This window comes from Astatotilapia calliptera, chromosome 11, assembly GCF_964374335.1.
Source record: "Astatotilapia calliptera chromosome 11, fAstCal68.1, whole genome shotgun sequence".
In the NCBI taxonomy this organism is placed as follows: Eukaryota; Metazoa; Chordata; class Actinopteri; order Cichliformes; family Cichlidae; genus Astatotilapia; species Astatotilapia calliptera.
The window spans coordinates 18,784,483-18,803,046 of NC_137432.1; the positions used below are offsets into that span (position 1 = coordinate 18,784,483).

At 40.4% G+C, this 18,564-nt stretch overlaps 1 protein-coding gene and 1 long non-coding RNA gene across 2 annotated transcripts in view; both read left to right on the forward strand.

The window, feature by feature from the left end:
- Nucleotides 1-18,564, forward strand: part of LOC145431794 (uncharacterized) — a 132,753-nt gene that overhangs the window by 11,773 nt on the left and 102,416 nt on the right. The gene's annotated exons all lie outside the window — the stretch shown is intronic.
- Nucleotides 6,311-8,017, forward strand: LOC113032440 (urokinase plasminogen activator surface receptor-like). Its single transcript, XM_026185359.2, has 5 exons — nt 6,311-6,524; nt 6,782-6,898; nt 6,976-7,122; nt 7,470-7,580; nt 7,665-8,017. The coding sequence occupies exons 1-5, from the start codon at nt 6,461-6,463 to the stop codon at nt 7,865-7,867; spliced, it is 642 nt and encodes a 213-aa protein (XP_026041144.2). The 5' UTR covers nt 6,311-6,460; the 3' UTR covers nt 7,868-8,017.

Here is an 18,564-nt window from a genome sequence, read left to right on the forward strand (position 1 = left end):
TGCAAATATGCTTAAAGTGATTTAATGATGATACGGGCGACACGGGCGGTTGCCCGGGGCGGCATCGTGGTGGGGGGAGCCATCACGCGCATGTTGACCCGATGTCATGCCAGCCCATATTGGGAATGGTACAGGCACCGATCGGTTTTCTATCGCCCATTTGCTGGGAGTAAGGGCGCCCTCCGTTTGCGAGGTGCGCCTGCTGCTTGCAGCACAGGGAGGAGAGGGCGGGGCGGCGGGGGATTATCTGGCTGGAGCAGCATCTAATAACCAACTCGCGAAATAAAGCAAAATAAAAACAAACTAACAAACACGAAAACACCAGACATTATGATACAGACTTATAATTTGCGCTGATGTTTTTTCGAAATTCTATATGCGAAAAGTGAGCGCGAGAGCCCTCGGTGCGTCTGCTTGCTGCTGAAGTCAAAGTAAACTTTATTGTCATCTCCGCTACATACAGTCCAGTATATAGAGAGACGAGACGACGAGGCTCCAGTTACAGCAGTGAAAGTAAACAAACAATATATATAAGAAGAGTAAGAAAATAAATATACACTTTAGGACCAGGGGTAAAGGGATCAATAACAATTTAAAATTCATAATTTACAGTTTGATGATTTAAAGTCTCACACACAACCCGTGGAAAGGGGAGGAGAGTCCTGCTGCTTCCAAGTAGACCACATTTCATTCATAATGTTGTAAATCCAAGCCTATTATGTATTCATGATTTGAATCCTGGGTTGTGCGAAATCCTCGAAATAAATAGACAAAGTGAACTAAGGTGTAGGTTTATTAGGTTATGTTGTGGTGATCCCTGAGTTGGGGGATGGGTGTTCATACTGGAGTGTAAAATTAAAACCAATGGAAGATGGACAAGAAAAGTTCAAAGCCATCATTTCTTCAGTTTAGAATAACGAAAAAAGAAGAGGAGGAGAAACGAGCAAAAGATACAGGCAAGCAGATATGTCATTAGATAATGGCAGGTCATCCTGAAACAATCAGAATCAGAATACTTTATTAATCCCTAAGGAAATGATGTGGGTTACAGTTGCTCCAAAAAGAAATGGTAAAAATAGTAACAGTAACAGAATAAACTCCAAACATTACATTATGTTACAGATTTTAATATTAATTAGTCAGTGTCAATTGTTGAGTTGTTCTGTTCTCATTGTATGATGAATTATGATGGCTGTTTGGTGGCTGTTTGCATACTATGCGCACTCTCTCTCACTTCATATGTGTGTGTGTTTCTCTGGTGAAATTCAGTATGGTTCCGACAACAGTTTTATGTTAATATATAATCCTTAATATGTTTTATGTGTGTGTGTTGGGGGGGGGGCGCCAGAGGGAGTGTTCGCCCAGGGCGCCAAACAGGCTAGGACCGCCACTGTTGGTACAGGATATTTGTACAACAGTTTCGTATCTGGATTTTAAGTCCAAGCTAGTCAATCATTCAAGGTAACCAAACCATATTCAAAGTCTGAAAAGTTTTATTGTTGGACTAGCCTTCTCTTTGAAATAAAGACATGTTTGAACTATGCTTCCTTATTACCAGCTTTAATGAGATATCAGAAGCATCTCTAAAAAGAAATCTAAAAATCTCATTGAGGTCAATATGTTCTTGCTTCCTGTGCAGGAAAATGATGGGGAGGATAATTTTTCAAATTCAAATTCAAATTTTTATTTGTCACATACACAGTCATACACAGTACGATATGCAGTGAAATACTTACACAACTGCTCGTGACCTGAAGAAGAAGAAAAAAAAGGCTATGAATAAGATAGGAAATAAATATGAAAAATTAAAAAGGGTAAATTTAACAAGGAAGGAATAAAATAAAATATAAAAATTAAAGTTAAAAATGAAATAACTGTACAACAACAAATTAGAATGAAGGGTAAATTTAACTGGGAAAGAATAAGATAAAATATATAAATTAAAGTTGAAAATAAAATAACTGTACAACAAAAAAGTCCTCGGCCCTCTCTGAATACAGTCGTCTGCTCGTCACAAAGACGAAAGAAGTGCAGCTGAATGGGATGTTTGAAAAAAACATCACTGGGGCATAAAATAAATATAATTATTCAGACTTTGAGTCCTGCTTGTTCTATAGTGTCCTGGGACTCTCCTCAGGAATTCTGATAGTTACAGATAAAGTTACAGCCTGTGCAGAGGTGGTGAGCGGGAAAAGAAAGTGTCTTCTCTCAGCACATGTCTAATAAAAATGCGAGAATAGTTTTTAAATTCAAGTCATTCTTGACTGTGTTTCAGTTTTGATGCACTGATAGTTGAAAATACAGATTTGTGTCTTTTTTATTACCTTTTTTGAAAAGATAAGGGGAAATGTGCAAGTGAATAATATACCACTGAAAACTGGTGTGTCTGGTTTTGATTGATATATGCTGTAAGATAGAATGCATGTGGCAATAACGGTTACATACCTTTTGTGTGGTTGTCGGTGACTTTCATTTCTCATGAATCACAGTCAGTTTTGTTTTTCATTCAGTGCAAGAAATTAAGCTGTCGTCAAGAACTACCACACAGAGTGATTACATGGTTAAAGCATACTCTGCTGACATTTGAAACAGTCACTGGTCATCAAAGACAAAAAAAACAAAACAAACATTTTACGTCTGTTCTTGAAGAAAATGATTTGCAGCCTAAAATATTTCAGCAATAGAATTAAACAGCTTCACAGAATATTCCATTAAATATATGATACAAAAATCAATAAAGCAATATAATAACACTAAAATTTCAAACAAATACACAAAATTAAAACTGAAACAACATGTTTTCAAACTAGTTTTAATAGAATCCCATCAGGACTAAAAGAAAAATGCAGCATAGATGTTATTCTAATTTAACAGTGGAGATTTCTAACTAATACCAATTTAATTATTTAGACTCAAAAACACTGAGTTATAGGTTCTTTGATGTCTTTGCCCAGTTGGTTATTTAACTTTGCAAACAAAAGAAGAAAAGCTACATGGAACACAGAGGTCATATTATAACCTTTAAGAAGCAAAATACGGATGTGTTATAATGTTCACATGAAGAATTCAGCAGATTGCAATTCTGTAGTAGATTAGTGATGTTGGTACAGGATATTTGTACAACAGTTTCGTATCTGGATTTTAAGTCATTAAAAGCTAGTCAATCATTCAAGGTAACCAAACCATATTCAAAGTCTGAAAAGTTTTATTGTTGGACTAGCCTTCTCTTTGAAATAAAGACATGTTTGAACTATGCTTCCTTAGCTTTAATGAGATGTCAGAAGCATCTCTAAAAAGAAATCTAAAAATCTCATTGAGGTCAATATGTTCTTGCTTCCTGTGCAGGAAAATGATGGGGAGGATAATTTTTCAAATTCAAATTCAAATTTTTATTTGTCACTTACACAGTCATACACAGTACGATATGCAGTGAAATACTTACACAACTGCTCGTGACCTGAAGAAGAAAAAAAAAGGCTATGAATAAGATAGGAAATAAATATGAAAAATTAAAAAGGGTAAATTTAACAAGGAAGGAATAAAATATAAAAATTAAAGTTAAAAATGAAATAACTGTACAACAAATACACAATACACAGTATAGAAATATATAAGAATGTATGAAGAAATATAAATATATATATATACAATAACAGCAGCAAACAGTGCAAATATGCTTAAAGTGATTTAATGATGATACGGGCGACACGGGCGGTTGCCCGGGGCGGCATCGTGGTGGGGGGAGCCATCACGCGCATGTTGACCCGATGTCATGCCAGCCCATATTGGGAATGGTACAGGCACCGATCGGTTTTCTATCGCCCATTTGCTGGGAGTAAGGGCGCCCTCCGTTTGCGAGGTGCGCCTGCTGCTTGCAGCACAGGGAGGAGAGGGCGGGGCGGCGGGGGATTATCTGGCTGGAGCAGCATCTAATAACCAACTCGCGAAATAAAGCAAAATAAAAACAAACTAACAAACACGAAAACACCAGACATTATGATACAGACTTATAATTTGCGCTGATGTTTTTTCGAAATTCTATATGCGAAAAGTGAGCGCGAGAGCCCTCGGTGCGTCTGCTTGCTGCTGAAGTCAAAGTAAACTTTATTGTCATCTCCGCTACATACAGTCCAGTATATAGAGAGACGAGACGACGAGGCTCCAGTTACAGCAGTGAAAGTAAACAAACAATATATATAAGAAGAGTAAGAAAATAAATATACACTTTAGGACCAGGGGTAAAGGGATCAATAACAATTTAAAATTCATAATTTACAGTTTGATGATTTAAAGTCTCACACACAACCCGTGGAAAGGGGAGGAGAGTCCTGCTGCTTCCAAGTAGACCACATTTCATTCATAATGTTGTAAATCCAAGCCTATTATGTATTCATGATTTGAATCCTGGGTTGTGCGAAATCCTCGAAATAAATAGACAAAGTGAACTAAGGTGTAGGTTTATTAGGTTATGTTGTGGTGATCCCTGAGTTGGGGGATGGGTGTTCATACTGGAGTGTAAAATTAAAACCAATGGAAGATGGACAAGAAAAGTTCAAAGCCATCATTTCTTCAGTTTAGAATAACGAAAAAAGAAGAGGAGGAGAAACGAGCAAAAGATACAGGCAAGCAGATATGTCATTAGATAATGGCAGGTCATCCTGAAACAATCAGAATCAGAATACTTTATTAATCCCTAAGGAAATGATGTGGGTTACAGTTGCTCCAAAAAGAAATGGTAAAAATAGTAACAGTAACAGAATAAACTCCAAACATTACATTATGTTACAGATTTTAATATTAATTAGTCAGTGTCAATTGTTGAGTTGTTCTGTTCTCATTGTATGATGAATTATGATGGCTGTTTGGTGGCTGTTTGCATACTATGCGCACTCTCTCTCACTTCATATGTGTGTGTGTTTCTCTGGTGAAATTCAGTATGGTTCCGACAACAGTTTTATGTTAATATATAATCCTTAATATGTTTTATGTGTGTGTGTTGGGGGGGGGGGCGCCAGAGGGAGTGTTCGCCCAGGGCGCCAAACAGGCTAGGACCGCCACTGTTGGTACAGGATATTTGTACAACAGTTTCGTATCTGGATTTTAAGTCCAAGCTAGTCAATCATTCAAGGTAACCAAACCATATTCAAAGTCTGAAAAGTTTTATTGTTGGACTAGCCTTCTCTTTGAAATAAAGACATGTTTGAACTATGCTTCCTTATTACCAGCTTTAATGAGATATCAGAAGCATCTCTAAAAAGAAATCTAAAAATCTCATTGAGGTCAATATGTTCTTGCTTCCTGTGCAGGAAAATGATGGGGAGGATAATTTTTCAAATTCAAATTCAAATTTTTATTTGTCACATACACAGTCATACACAGTACGATATGCAGTGAAATACTTACACAACTGCTCGTGACCTGAAGAAGAAGAAAAAAAAGGCTATGAATAAGATAGGAAATAAATATGAAAAATTAAAAAGGGTAAATTTAACAAGGAAGGAATAAAATAAAATATAAAAATTAAAGTTAAAAATGAAATAACTGTACAACAACAAATTAGAATGAAGGGTAAATTTAACTGGGAAAGAATAAGATAAAATATATAAATTAAAGTTGAAAATAAAATAACTGTACAACAAAAAAGTCCTCGGCCCTCTCTGAATACAGTCGTCTGCTCGTCACAAAGACGAAAGAAGTGCAGCTGAATGGGATGTTTGAAAAAAAACATCACTGGGGCATAAAATAAATATAATTATTCAGACTTTGAGTCCTGCTTGTTCTATAGTGTCCTGGGACTCTCCTCAGGAATTCTGATAGTTACAGATAAAGTTATAAGGTGTGCAGAGGTGGTGAGCGGGAAAAGAAAGTGTCTTCTCTCAGCACATGTCTAATAAAAATGCGAGAATAGTTTTTAAATTCAAGTCATTCTTGACTGTGTTTCAGTTTTGATGCACTGATAGTTGAAAATACAGATTTGTGTCTTTTTTATTACCTTTTTTGAAAAGATAAGGGGAAACGTGCAAGTTAATAATATACCACTGAAAACTGGTGTGTCTGGTTTTGATTGATATATGCTGTAAGATAGAATGCATGTGGCAATAACGGTTACATACCTTTTGTGTGGTTGTCGGTGACTTTCATTTCTCATGAATCACAGTCAGTTTTGTTTTTCATTCAGTTCATTCAAGAAACAAACATTTTACGTCTGTTCTCAAAGAAAATGATTTGCAGCCTAAAAATATTTCAGCAGATAGAGAATTAAGCAATTTAAAAACTTTACCATTCACTTAACTTGAATTATGTGGAAAAAGAATTCAAATTCTTATTCAAAGGACTGTTTTTTGATAGTCAGGTTCCTTCACTGTCAAAGGCAGAATTAAGGAGTGGTCAGAGATAGGAGACCACTCCCCTCGATGAGAATTGCTTATAACCTGAACACAAACTAAAGTAGAATTCACTTATGTCTGACCGCTCCACAATGCAGAACCTTGTGCTGATCCTTGGGATCGTGCTGCTCCCTAGAGGCAAGTTTTTCTTCAGTTATCTGTTCTTTTGAAGAAAGTTCTGTAATATTCAATGAAACATTTTCTTTTTTAATGCTTCTACAACATGTTTTAGTACAACCCAGTAAACGTTTGTCTACGTTCTACAAATTATTATACTAATTACTGTACTGTTTGCCCTTTATTTTTTAAACGGTTCATTTTAGTGAATGTTTTAGAATATGTCCATGCATTGGAAGCAAGAAAAATTTCACTTATCTTTATCTTTGTTTTATCAGCCTGTGCCTTGAAATGTTACGAATGCATACCGGACCTCTCTGGAAGCTGCGCTCAGACAACAAAAGAATGTCCTTCCAACACTCAGTGTGGATCAGTAAGAGTGACTTCATATGCAGGTTTGATATTTTATAGTTTTTATTTTATTCTTCTTTTGAACTGGTTCAGTTTTCAATGGTTCCTCTTTTTGTTGCAGGTAATTCAAAACTGGTTGATATTAAAGCGAAAAGTTGTGCTGCGGCTGAGGAGTGTGTTCAGGCCTCAATCAACTTTGGAGTTTCTCAAACTCTACTGACCAGCAAGTGTTGCACCTCTGATCTTTGCAACTCTCAAGATGCCCCTGGTAATTTCTATCACGCTTCTTGGTATTTTGAAATGTAATTTCCTGTCCTTGAAAGTAAAAAAAAAAAAGAAAAATTTATTTATTTTTATTAAATATGTTGAGAAAGTTTTGAAGTGGGTCAAAACCTTTCTTTCAATCGTCGTATTCGCTTGAACAGATGAGGTCAAAATTATCAATCTGTAAAAATTTCCTGATTAAAAAATCTCAAACAATAAACATATTAATAACATAAATGGTTTTTCTTTTGTTTTCTGTTGTTTTTTTTGTTTGTTTTATTGCTGATGTTTTTGGCACACAGTTAAAATAAGGAGGGGAACAAATATTACAAATATTTCTGTATTCAACAGAGGGCAGCATCTCATCTCCAAATGGGAAAAAGTGCTTCCAATGTGATGGAAACGATTGCACAAAAACTCTAAATTGCAATGGAGATGAGGACCACTGCATCTCAACAAGAGGTAACAGGCCGACAGCATTCAATGTCTGCATGTTTGTTCTTTTCTGCTCAGTGATTCAGTGATTCCCTCTTTTCATTTCCTCAGTGACTTCAGGAGGGCAAAAGGTGACTGTAAAGGGCTGCGCCTCCAAGGTGGTTTGCTCAAGCACACAATCTGCACAGATTGCAGGAATCATAGGAACAGAAATCAGCTGCTGCCAGGGTGACCTCTGCAACAGTGCCATCAGTACAACTGCTGGCCTTCTGCTCTTTGTGACACCGCTGATCTCTCTGGTCTTGTTCTCTTAGCTGATGGAAACAACAACATCACAGCCGAGCTTTTCTTATGACTGTCACAATGTTGCCTCTCATTTCACCAGAGCTTAAAAAATAACTACATTTTTGTAACTAAACATAATTTTTGGTTTGTGGAGAAAATAAATGAATACATTTCTTAAAGTCCTGTACATTTCTCTATTTTCTTTAAGTCAATATTATCGGCTATCAAATTAATAAGACATATACAAAAAATATGGTTGAAATAATCAACACTTGGCTGACTTTTATCATAGATATTAGCCAGTGATTTATTTTTCTAGAACGTAGATCATTCTGTCCCAATATTTAACTGCATTTGTTACTCACTGCTTTAAAGGTTAATGTTGGAAATGGGTAGAATTATATTTTATATTTTCTCCATCTAATGGACAAATCTTTTTATAGTATACAGTTTAAACATAGACTTTATTAACCCCACACTGGGGAAATTCACATGTTACAGCATCACATGTGTCAGGAAGAAAAGTGAATAAAAGATATAATATAAATGATTAATGATTGATACTTCTGATTATAACTGTGATCATAAGAATACAAAATGAAATATCTCCTGGTCACAAAAAAAAATAAGAAAATATAGCACATCAAGAAAAAAGCCACAATAAACCTATAAAGACTAATTTGTACCATGTACAAATGTACATGCTTGTAAAATATACATGTGTATTTTAGAAGGTATCTATTATGTGTATGTGTGTATTGTTACGTGGTCAGTCACGTTTGTTTTGGTCATAATCCGGATGAGTTGGCTGTATTTTTCCATGTTCTCACCCCTGGGCGGAGCCTCATCACTACACCTGTTTGTTCACCTGTCAGTGATCCAGGGCTAACAACAGGCAGTATTTAAAGCCAGCTTCCTTATCTGTTCCACACCAGTTTGTCAGCTATCCTAGGTTGTTTGTTTGTGTTGTGTTGTGTTGTGTGTGGGTCCAGATCCATGCTTTGGCCTCCGGGCCCCATTGTTACAGTTTCTCCTAGAACAGAACCAGGCTGGGTTTTCACTTCGGGCTTAAACTGGACAACTGCACATTAAATTTTTGTGAATCACCACACAAACTGATTGCATGGTTAGAGCATACTCTGCTGACATTTTGAACAGTGTTCGGTCATCTAAGAAAATCATTTTCAAGTCTGTTTATAAAAATACAATTATTTGAAGTCCACAAATGCTTCAGTGGTGGGTCAACTATCTACTAGTGTTTGTCAACTATCTGACATCAAAATAAATGAAACATTTTAGTCAAGCAAGAAATGTTCCAGTGTCTTAGCTGACAAGAACAGCACCTGGTTTGGTTTTCTTCTGCTGCTGTAGCCTTTCTGCTCAATATCTGCTGTCAAATGCCTCAGAAAGAGCTAAACATATGATAGATATTAGATATTAGTCTCTTAACATGCTTATGCCTTAATACAACTTTCAGCTTTCATTGGTGCTATCAAATCAGATAATCAACATACAATTATAATTAAAGTAATAATTTTGATAAATATGTGTCCAAACCTTTGATTATAAAACTGTAACACTAAATCTACAGTTCACTGGCTGATTGGGTGTAATAGCAATATATTAAAAATGTATTAGATTGAACACCTCAGTATGTCTGAAGTATTGCAGTTATAATGTGTGGTTTAGTAAGACAGGAAAATGTTTGTGAGAGTGTACACATGAATGTTGCTGTGGTATTGTTGGCTAAGGGTAAACGTAAATACAGTAAAATCGTAATTCACGTCGACAGTAATGACACCCGGTTACGTCAATCGGAGGTCACTAAAATCAATATTGAATCGGTGTGCAACTTTGCCAAAACAATGTCGGACTCTGTAGTTTTCTCTGGTCCCCTCCCCAATCAGACCAGGAGTAACATGTTTAGCCGCATGTTCTCCTTAAATTGCTGGCTGTCTGAGTGGTGTCCAAGAAACGATGTGGGCTTCATAGATAATTGGCAAACCTTCTGGAGGAAACCTGGTCTTGTTAGGAGAGACGGCATCCATCCCACTTTGGATGGAGCAGCTCTCATTTCTAATAATAATAATAATGTGTTAATAGACCTCTCTGCATTGAATCATATCTGTTATTAATCCCTGTCTCTCTTCCACAGCATGTCTTTATCCTGTATTTCTTTTCTCATCCCAACCAGTCGCAGCAGATGTCCCCCCTTCCTGAGCCTGGTTCTGCTGGAGGTTTCTTCCTGTTAAAAGGAAGTTTTTCCTTTCCACTGTCGCCAAAGTGTCGCTCATACGGGGTCATATGATTGTTGAGTTTTTCTCTGTATCTATTATTGTATGACCTACTGTACAATATAAAGCCCCTTGAGGTGACTGCTGTTGTGATTTGGCCGTATATAAATAAAATTGAATTGAATGTTAACTGCAGTAAAAAGGTTAAAGTACCACATGTGCTGTCAGTGCAGTGTCTGATCTCAGACCTGCACAGCTTCCGTTTTAAACACTTGATGTACTCAGCTGCATGAAGAGCACATGAGATTTTCTCTGACACAATTAAATAAAACATGATGAAGGTCAAAGGTCATCACTTGTATGCTGAACAAAAAATTGGTAATCTGGAAATCTTTCACAGTTTTTTGCCAATAGTGTGTTATTTACCATAAAGTAATTCAGAGTCATTCACACCAGAGTAAGAGAGGATAATATATTTTTAAATATACTTTCTACAGAACTAAATATAATATCTTTATGTAAACGTCCAGAGCCTCTGTGGATTTGCCAAGTATTTATAACATAACGCAAAGCAACAGCCTCCATCACAGTGTTCATGAAATGCTGGGTTTATCAATCTTGTGGGGCGGGCATATTGTTGAGTTCAGAAGATTTCCCTGTAAGGGACCTGGTGGTGAACATTAGTCTTCCGTCCTTGCGATGAACTTCAGTCTTCCTGATGTTTCTGAAATGGTGCATCTCTCAGTAGGTTAACAGAACATGTGACACCTTTCTGTGATAATAGAAAGGGAACAAGTTTCTCCAAACCTCTGGAACGAGGAAACCCAGCATGGTCTCCCTCACCAGTTTTCGCCCAGGATGGATGAAGCTGTTGATGATAATGTGGATAATCAAAAGAACAAATGACAGGTCTATGAAACAAGCTGCTGGTTTTATTTAAAGTTTCCATGTTAGCAGACCGTAGAGCAGGCTCCGGAGCCGCATGCGACTGTTTTGTCCTTATACTGCGGCTTCACATGGTTTGGGAAAATAAATTAGAAGTATTTAGCTGACGTGTATTTTATTTGTGTTTAGTTCTTTTTTTTTTAACTTGTAGTTCTAAATTGGAAGATTGTTGTGATATTGAAATAAAAATAATAAAATTATATTTTATTATTTTTCATCGCTCAAAATAAGCGTCACACTCGCAGAAGCCGGTATACCCGCCAAAACGCTGTGCATTTATCAAGACTTTCAACCCCAGATAGGCCAATGGATCTTCGGATCCACATTATGTCAGCAGCTGTTCTCCACCGTGAACTATGTTAAAAACAAACACCGCTAACGCCTCACAGATGACAGCTTACAGTCCTGCGTAAAGATGAAAGTGACTTCAGCCCCGATTTGAGAGGCGGTGCCCAGAGGTTCAGGAGCAGAAGTTCCATTGTAAACATACCACGGCAGACCCGCTGCTTTTCAGCATCCCGTTATTGACCACTTGCTGTACGCATACAGTCGACGGTAGCTTTTCAGCTCACAGCCCGACAACACAACAGCAGAGAGCGTGATTGCAGGTGCCGCTCAGGCGCGTCCGACTCCCATGCAGCGGCACTGCAGACCACGCCCCGCCACACACATTAACCAGGTAAAATACATATTTAGGCAGAATTTTGCAAATATCTATTTTTCATTTTTTGGCAGCATAGTGCTCCCCCTCCCCCAATTTTTAAAAGTCAGATCAAGGCTCCAAAAGCCCAAAGGCGATAAAACAGTTTTTGTTTGCTACATGGATCATTTTAGTTCAGCTGGGTGTCTTTCCTTTTGTTATATTTCTTTAAGAGTTCAAAATGTGTTAATTACATAAATAAAATGTAATTTTCTCTGTAGCACTTCATGGATTTCATAAGCAACACATTTGCTCTGTGGATTCTTTTGAAAACCAGTTAAAAAACTTTTCTGTTCACACAAGCCTTTTGTTGATCTACGTATTTGATATTCTTTACATCATTTACACTTGATCTTGACTGCACCTCCAAGAACTCGGCTGTTAAACTCCTAACATTTGCAGATGACACCACTGTCATTGGCCTCATTCAGGATGGTGATGAGTCTGCATACCAGCAGGAAGTTGAGCGGCTGGCACTCTGGTACAGTCAGCACAATCTGGAGCTGAACAATCTTAAAACTGTAGAGATGACAGTGGACTTCAGGAGACATCCCTCAACTCTGCTCCCCCCTTACGACATCAGACAGCCCTGTGTTGACTGTGAAGATCTTGAAGTTCCTGGGTACCACTATCTTGCAGGACCTGAAGTGGGAGACCAACATCAACTCCATCCTCAAAAAGACCCAGCAGAGGATGTACTAGGAAAGACAACTAGGAAAGTACAGTCTTCCACAAGAGTTGCTGATCCAGTTCTACATTGTGTCTGTCCTGTGCTCCTCCATCACAGTCTGATATGGTGCAGCCACTAAACAGGGCAGGAGCAGACTGCAGCGGACTGTACGGGCAACAGAAAGGATCATTGGCGCCCCCTTGCCCTCCATCCAGGATCTGTACCTCTCAAGAACCAGGAAACGGGCAGGGAAAATCATCACAGACCCCTCACACCCTGGACACAAACTTTTCTACCTGCTGCCTGCTGGCAGACGGTACAGAAGTGTGTGTATATATATACTTATATATATATATATATATATATATATATATATATATATATATTACGGGTGCAACGATACACAAAATTCACGGTTCATTTCGATACTTTGGGGTCACGGTTCAATATTTTTTCGATACAAAAAAAAAATGTTCATGCCTTTTTAATTTGTCATTTATTAAATTTTCACGGCACATTCCGCACCACATCTCTGTGCGTTCATCATTTGTTTGAAGCCAGCTCACCTCCTGCAACTACTTTTCCGAGAATACGTGCTTCTTTTGTGGTTCGGACTCCTGACATTTCTTTGGAGGTGGAAGAAAACCAAAGTAATTGCTTAAAGGAGCTTGCTTCTTCGACATCTTTAAGAGTTCTAAACAAATGTCTGTCCTCCTCCTGAAAATCTTATGTACGCAAACACACGTTGCAGTTTTTTATTTTGACAGCGAATGCGCACCAGCGGACCACTTATGTGCACCCCTGGTTATTTAGCTCGTCATATTGCAGCCACAGAAATTCATTTGTCCATGAAACCATAAAGCTGCACTTTCTTTTTGCCTTATAGTCCGATTTGTCATAACTTTTCCGTTTTGTGGTAAGCTTTTCTTTGGCTGTCACTGCTTCACCCTGAATTGGTGCGCAAATTATCATCAGTCACCAATCAGTACTGTCGCTCTCTATACACAGTTCGCGTGATTGCAAAGTGAAAGCAAAAAACAAGCGCAAATTCAAACGCGATTTCAATATGTCACATATTGACAGTGGCTCACCGATGCCAATGACATAATTACCCAGCTACATTTCCGAAAGAATGCAAAAGCATTGACATATATTTTTCCTTCCTACGATAGGCCGACGGGCAGGGCAGAGATAGATTTTGGTAGCCCGACTGGAAATATCGCTAGCCCCGGGATGTCGGGCTAGCGATATTTCTATATATATATATATATATATATATAAAACAACAAACAACACCCAGCACGCCCCTGCGGGCGGTTTATCCTTCAAGCTCGGGTCCTCTACCAGAGGCCTGGGAGCTTGAGGGTCCTGCGCAGTATCTTAGCTGTTCCCAGAACTGCGCTCTTCTGGACAGAGATCTCCGATGTTGTTCCCGGGATCTGCTGGAGCCATTCGCCTAGCTTGGGAGTCACCGCACCTAGTGCTCCAATTACCACGGGGACCACCGTTACCTTCACCCTCCACATCCTCTCGAGCTCTTCTCTGAGCCCTTGGTATTTCTCCAGCTTCTCGTGTTCCTTTTTCCTGATATTGCTGTCATTCGGAACCGCTACATCGATCACTACGGCCGTCTTCTTCTGTTTGTCTACCACCACTATGTCCGGTTGGTTAGCCACCACCATTTTGTTCGTCTGTATCTGGAAGTCCCACTGGATCTTAGCTCGGTCATTCTCCACCACCCTTGGGGGCATCTCCCATTTTGACCTCGGGACTTCCAGTTTATACTCGGCACAGATGTTCCTGTACACTATGCCGGCCACTTGGTTATGGCGTTCCATGTATTCCTTGCCTGCTAGCATCTTGCACCCTGCTGTTATGTGCTGGATTGTCTCTGGGGCATCTTTACACAGCTTGCACCTGGGGTCTTGCCTGGTGTGATAGACCCCAGCCTCTATGGATCTTGTGCTCAGAGCTTGTTCTTGTGCTGCCATGATTAGTGCCTCTGTGCTGTCTTTCAGTCCAGCTTTGTCCAGCCACTGGTAGGATTTCTGGATATCAGCCACCTCCTCTATCTGCCGGTGGTACATACCGTGCAGGGGCCTGTCCTTCCATGATGGTTCCTCGTCTCCCTCCTCTTTCTTGGGTTTCTGCTGCCTGAGGTATTCACTGAGCACTCGGTCAGTTGGGGCCATCTTCCCAATGTATTCTTGGATGTTCCTTGTCTCATCCTGGACTGTGGTGCTGACACTCACCAGTCCCCGGCCCCCTTCCTTCCGCTTAGCGTACAGCCTCAGGGTGCTGGACTTGGGGTGAAACCCTCCATGCATGGTAAGGAGCTTTCTTGTCTTTATGTCAGTGGCTTCTATCTCCTCCTTTGGCCAGCCTATTACCCCAGCAGGGTACCTGATCACGGGCAGGGCGTACATGTTGATGGCCCGGATCTTGTTCTTACCATTCAGCTGACTCCTCAGGACTTGCCTGACCCTCTGCAGGTACTTGGTGGTTGCAGCTTTTCTAGCGGTCTCTTCATGGTTCCCATTCGCCTGCGGGATCCCCAGGTACTTGTAACTGTCCTCTATGTCTGCAATGTTGCCTTCTGGTAGTTCAATCCCCTCAGTTCTGACTACCTTCCCTCTCTTTGTTACCATCCGACTACACTTCTCCAGTCCGAACGACATTCCAATGTCATTGCTGTATAGCCTGGTAGTGTGGATCAGTGAATCAATGTCTCGTTCACTTTTGGCATACAGCTTGATGTCATCCATGTACAGGAGGTGGCTGACAACTGCTCCGTTCCGTAGTCGGTATCCGTAGCCAGTCTTGTTAATGATCTCACTGAGGGGGTTCAGGCCTATGCAGAACAGCAGTGGGGACAGAGCATCTCCTTGGTAGATCCCGCACTTGATGGTGACTTGTGCTATGGGCTTGGAGTTGGCCTCTAGTGTTGTACGCCACATCCCCATTGAGTTCCTGATGAAGGCTCTTAGGGTCCCATTGATCTTGTACAATTCTAGGCATTCCAGTATCCAGCTGTGGGGCATTGAGTCATAGGCCTTGTAATCAATCCAGGCAGTGCACAGGTTGGTCAGTCTGGTCTTGCAGTCTCGGCTGACTGTTCTGTCTACCAGTAGCTGGTGTTTTGCGCCTCTGGTATTCTTGCCAATTCCTTTCTGTGTCCCGCTCATGTATTGACCCATGTGCCTGTTCATCTTAGCCGATATGATGCCTGACAGGAGCTTCCATGTAGTACTGAGGCAGGTTATTGGTCGGTAGTTGGAGGGGACCGGTCCCTTCTTGGGGTCCTTGGGGATCAGGACCGTCCGACCTTCGGTTAGCCATTCCGGGTGTGTCTCGTTAACTAACAGCTGGTTCATTTGTGCTGCCAGACGCTCGTGGAGTGCAGTCAGCTTCTTTAGCCAGTAGGCGTGAACCATGTCGGGCCCTGGTGCTGTCCAACTCTTCATACTGGAGACCCTTTCTTGGATATCTGCCACTGTGATGGTTACTGGACCCTGTTCAGGGAGGTCTGCCCTCAGATCCACTAGCCACTGAGCATTGCCATTATGGGTTGCGTCCTTCTCCCATATGCTCTTCCAGTATTGCTCCGTCTCCAGCCTTGGTGGTGCTGTTCTCTTATTATTATTGTTCCCTTGCCACTGAGAGTACACCTTTGCTGGTTCTGTGGAGAACAGCTGGTTTATTCTCCTGCCTTCTATCTCTCTGGTGTACCTCCTCAAGCGGCTAGCCAAGGCTGTGAGTCTTTGCTTGGCAGTTTCCAAGGCCTCAGGTATGGACAGCTTGCTGTATTTCTTATGCACCTTCTTTGTCGCACCTTTCTGCAACTCCGTTAGTTGGCTAACCTCCCTCCGTGCTACTTTGATCTTGCCCTCTAGCCTCTTTCTCCATGGAGGGTACTGCCCCTTGTGGCTGTTCAACTTGTAGCCAAGCATCTCACTGATCACTGCTGCTGTATTGTAGATCAGCTTGTTAGTATCGGTAATCGTGGTTGTAGGTATTGTCCGTAGTGCTGCATTAACATCATCTAGCAGACCTTCTGAGGGTACTTCACGTAATCTTGGTAACCGGCTACGGGGGATCCAGGTTTTAAGCTTGGCCATGATCCTATTTTTCAGGTCAGTTCCTCTCGCACTCAACGATCCTTCTCCTGTCGCACTTGGGGCTATGTACCCAATCTCGGGTGGGGGTGATGATATCTCCCCCCTGACCTGGCGTCCTGACTCCTCCTTGCCGTAGCATTTGTGTTGTACCTCGTCAATCTCTAGCTGTGAGAGCAGTCCCTTCTTTATATATATATATATATATATATATATATATATATATATATATATATATATAAATATAAAAATAATGGTATCTATGGGATTTTTGTAAGGTGAGAACCTGTAGGTTTTTACAAAGGAATCTCTGAACAAACATGCAGAACCTGATTGACTTAACGCTGTATGCCTGTTACCTTCTGATGAGACGTGTTTGCAAGACAGGAATAATGAGTACATTTCCCTTTTTCTTTTCTTGAGATTTTTTTTAATAATAAATCAGCTGAATTTAATTCTCCCGCACTGTTCTTCTCTTTTTTCTTCCTATATTTATACTGCACACTGAAAAAGTGTGTATAATGAAAGAAAACAGGTTTGAATTCTGCCCCCACTCCCTCCCCCAACCACATCTATCAATATGTACCCTCTACACACCCCTTGAATCTGTGTCATATTGTCATGATCCTGGGTCCTTTTGACCCAGCGTTTTGTGTTTTCTCTTCGTGATTTTGGTTCTGTTCTTCCTCTGGTTAGTGTTTACTCTGTTCTGCCCATGTGTTCCTGTATCTAGTCCACGTTTCTTAGTTTGTGTCCTTTCATGTGTAAGTTCCTGTTTTATTGTGAAGGTCTGTGTCTTATGTGAGTGTTTTCAGTTTGCCTCCCTAGTCTCGTCATGTTAATTACTCCCAGCTGTGTTCCCACCTGTATGTAACCCCCCTGTGTTCTCTGAGTGTATTTAAGTTGTGTCTTCTGTCATAGTAGTTGCTGGTTCGTCTGTGTTGTTTCCCCTCGGTCTCCCTGCGTCTCTCCGTATGTATTTCCCCGGACCTCCCTGCATCTTCGTTTCTGGTTTGTCTTATTAGTTTACCCAGTTTAGGTTTCTAGTTTCATGTTTTGCCACCCTAGCTGTTTGTATTGACCCACTATTATAAATAAACACTCACCTGCACCAGAACTGCCGCCCTTTTGGTCCTTACTACAAATCCACACGGCTTGCCCCGCAAACCGTGACACATATAGCCCCCATGACCAGTCACACTCCTTCCCCTTCAACCTGATCATTCCATATCTCACATCCACTTTTCATCTTTCTGTGCTTTAATTATTGCCTTTCCCCTTTGTCACCTTATACCATCCTCTCCTTGACTCCTGATCATGTGAGGAAGGAGCTGGAGAAGCTCAAGACCAAAAAAGCAACAAGCCCAGATCACATCATCTCCAGATTTCACTGGAACTGTGCAGATTCGCTATGTGAGGTGATCATGCCCATGTTTATTCAGAGCCTGGAAATCCTAAACGATCACCACAGTGACGCCTATTGGCCACTGAATGTAATAAACAATGTGCTTCAGAAAATAGTATTTTCTCCCTCTGTTACCTAACACATGTGAGGCTGTTTCACTTCCTGAGTAATTTAGTACAATGCACACTAAGCCAAATCGTAAAGTATATTGAGCAAACACTGCTATGTTGTTGTGTTAAACACATAGGTTTTCCAGTGGTTTCGGGACGGAGTCAGCTTCATTTTATGCAAGTTACCTGCCCAGTTTTGCAACCCTCAAGGAATTGTTTGACTGAAGCTTTGGCTACGTTCACACTGCAGGCGAAAGCGCATCAAATCCGATTTTTTTGACCCTATGCGACCCATATCCGATCATGGTATGACAGTGTGAACGGCACAAATCCGATATTTTCAAATCCGATCTGGGTCACTTTCATATGTGGTACTGAATCCGATACATATCCGATGTTTTAGAAAGCGACTGCTGTTTGAACGGTCAGGTCGCATTAAATCCGTCTTTTACGTCACCGACACAAGACAGACGCCAATTATCAGCGCCAGAGAAGCGCCAGAGAAGACATCGCGAACGCTTCTCTGGCCATCCCGTGTAGATATCAG

Excerpts from the sequence above, each read along its gene's own strand:
- LOC113032440 (XM_026185359.2), top strand. The coding sequence starts at position 6,461 with ATGTCTGACCGCTCCACAATGCAGAACCTTGTGCTGATCCTTGGGATC. Across the intron at positions 6,525-6,781 it reads GATCGTGCTGCTCCCTAGAG|CCTGTGCCTTGAAATGTTAC; the intron begins GCAAGTTTTTCT and ends TTGTTTTATCAG. Across the intron at positions 6,899-6,975 it reads AAGAGTGACTTCATATGCAG|GTAATTCAAAACTGGTTGAT; the intron begins GTTTGATATTTT and ends TTTTTGTTGCAG.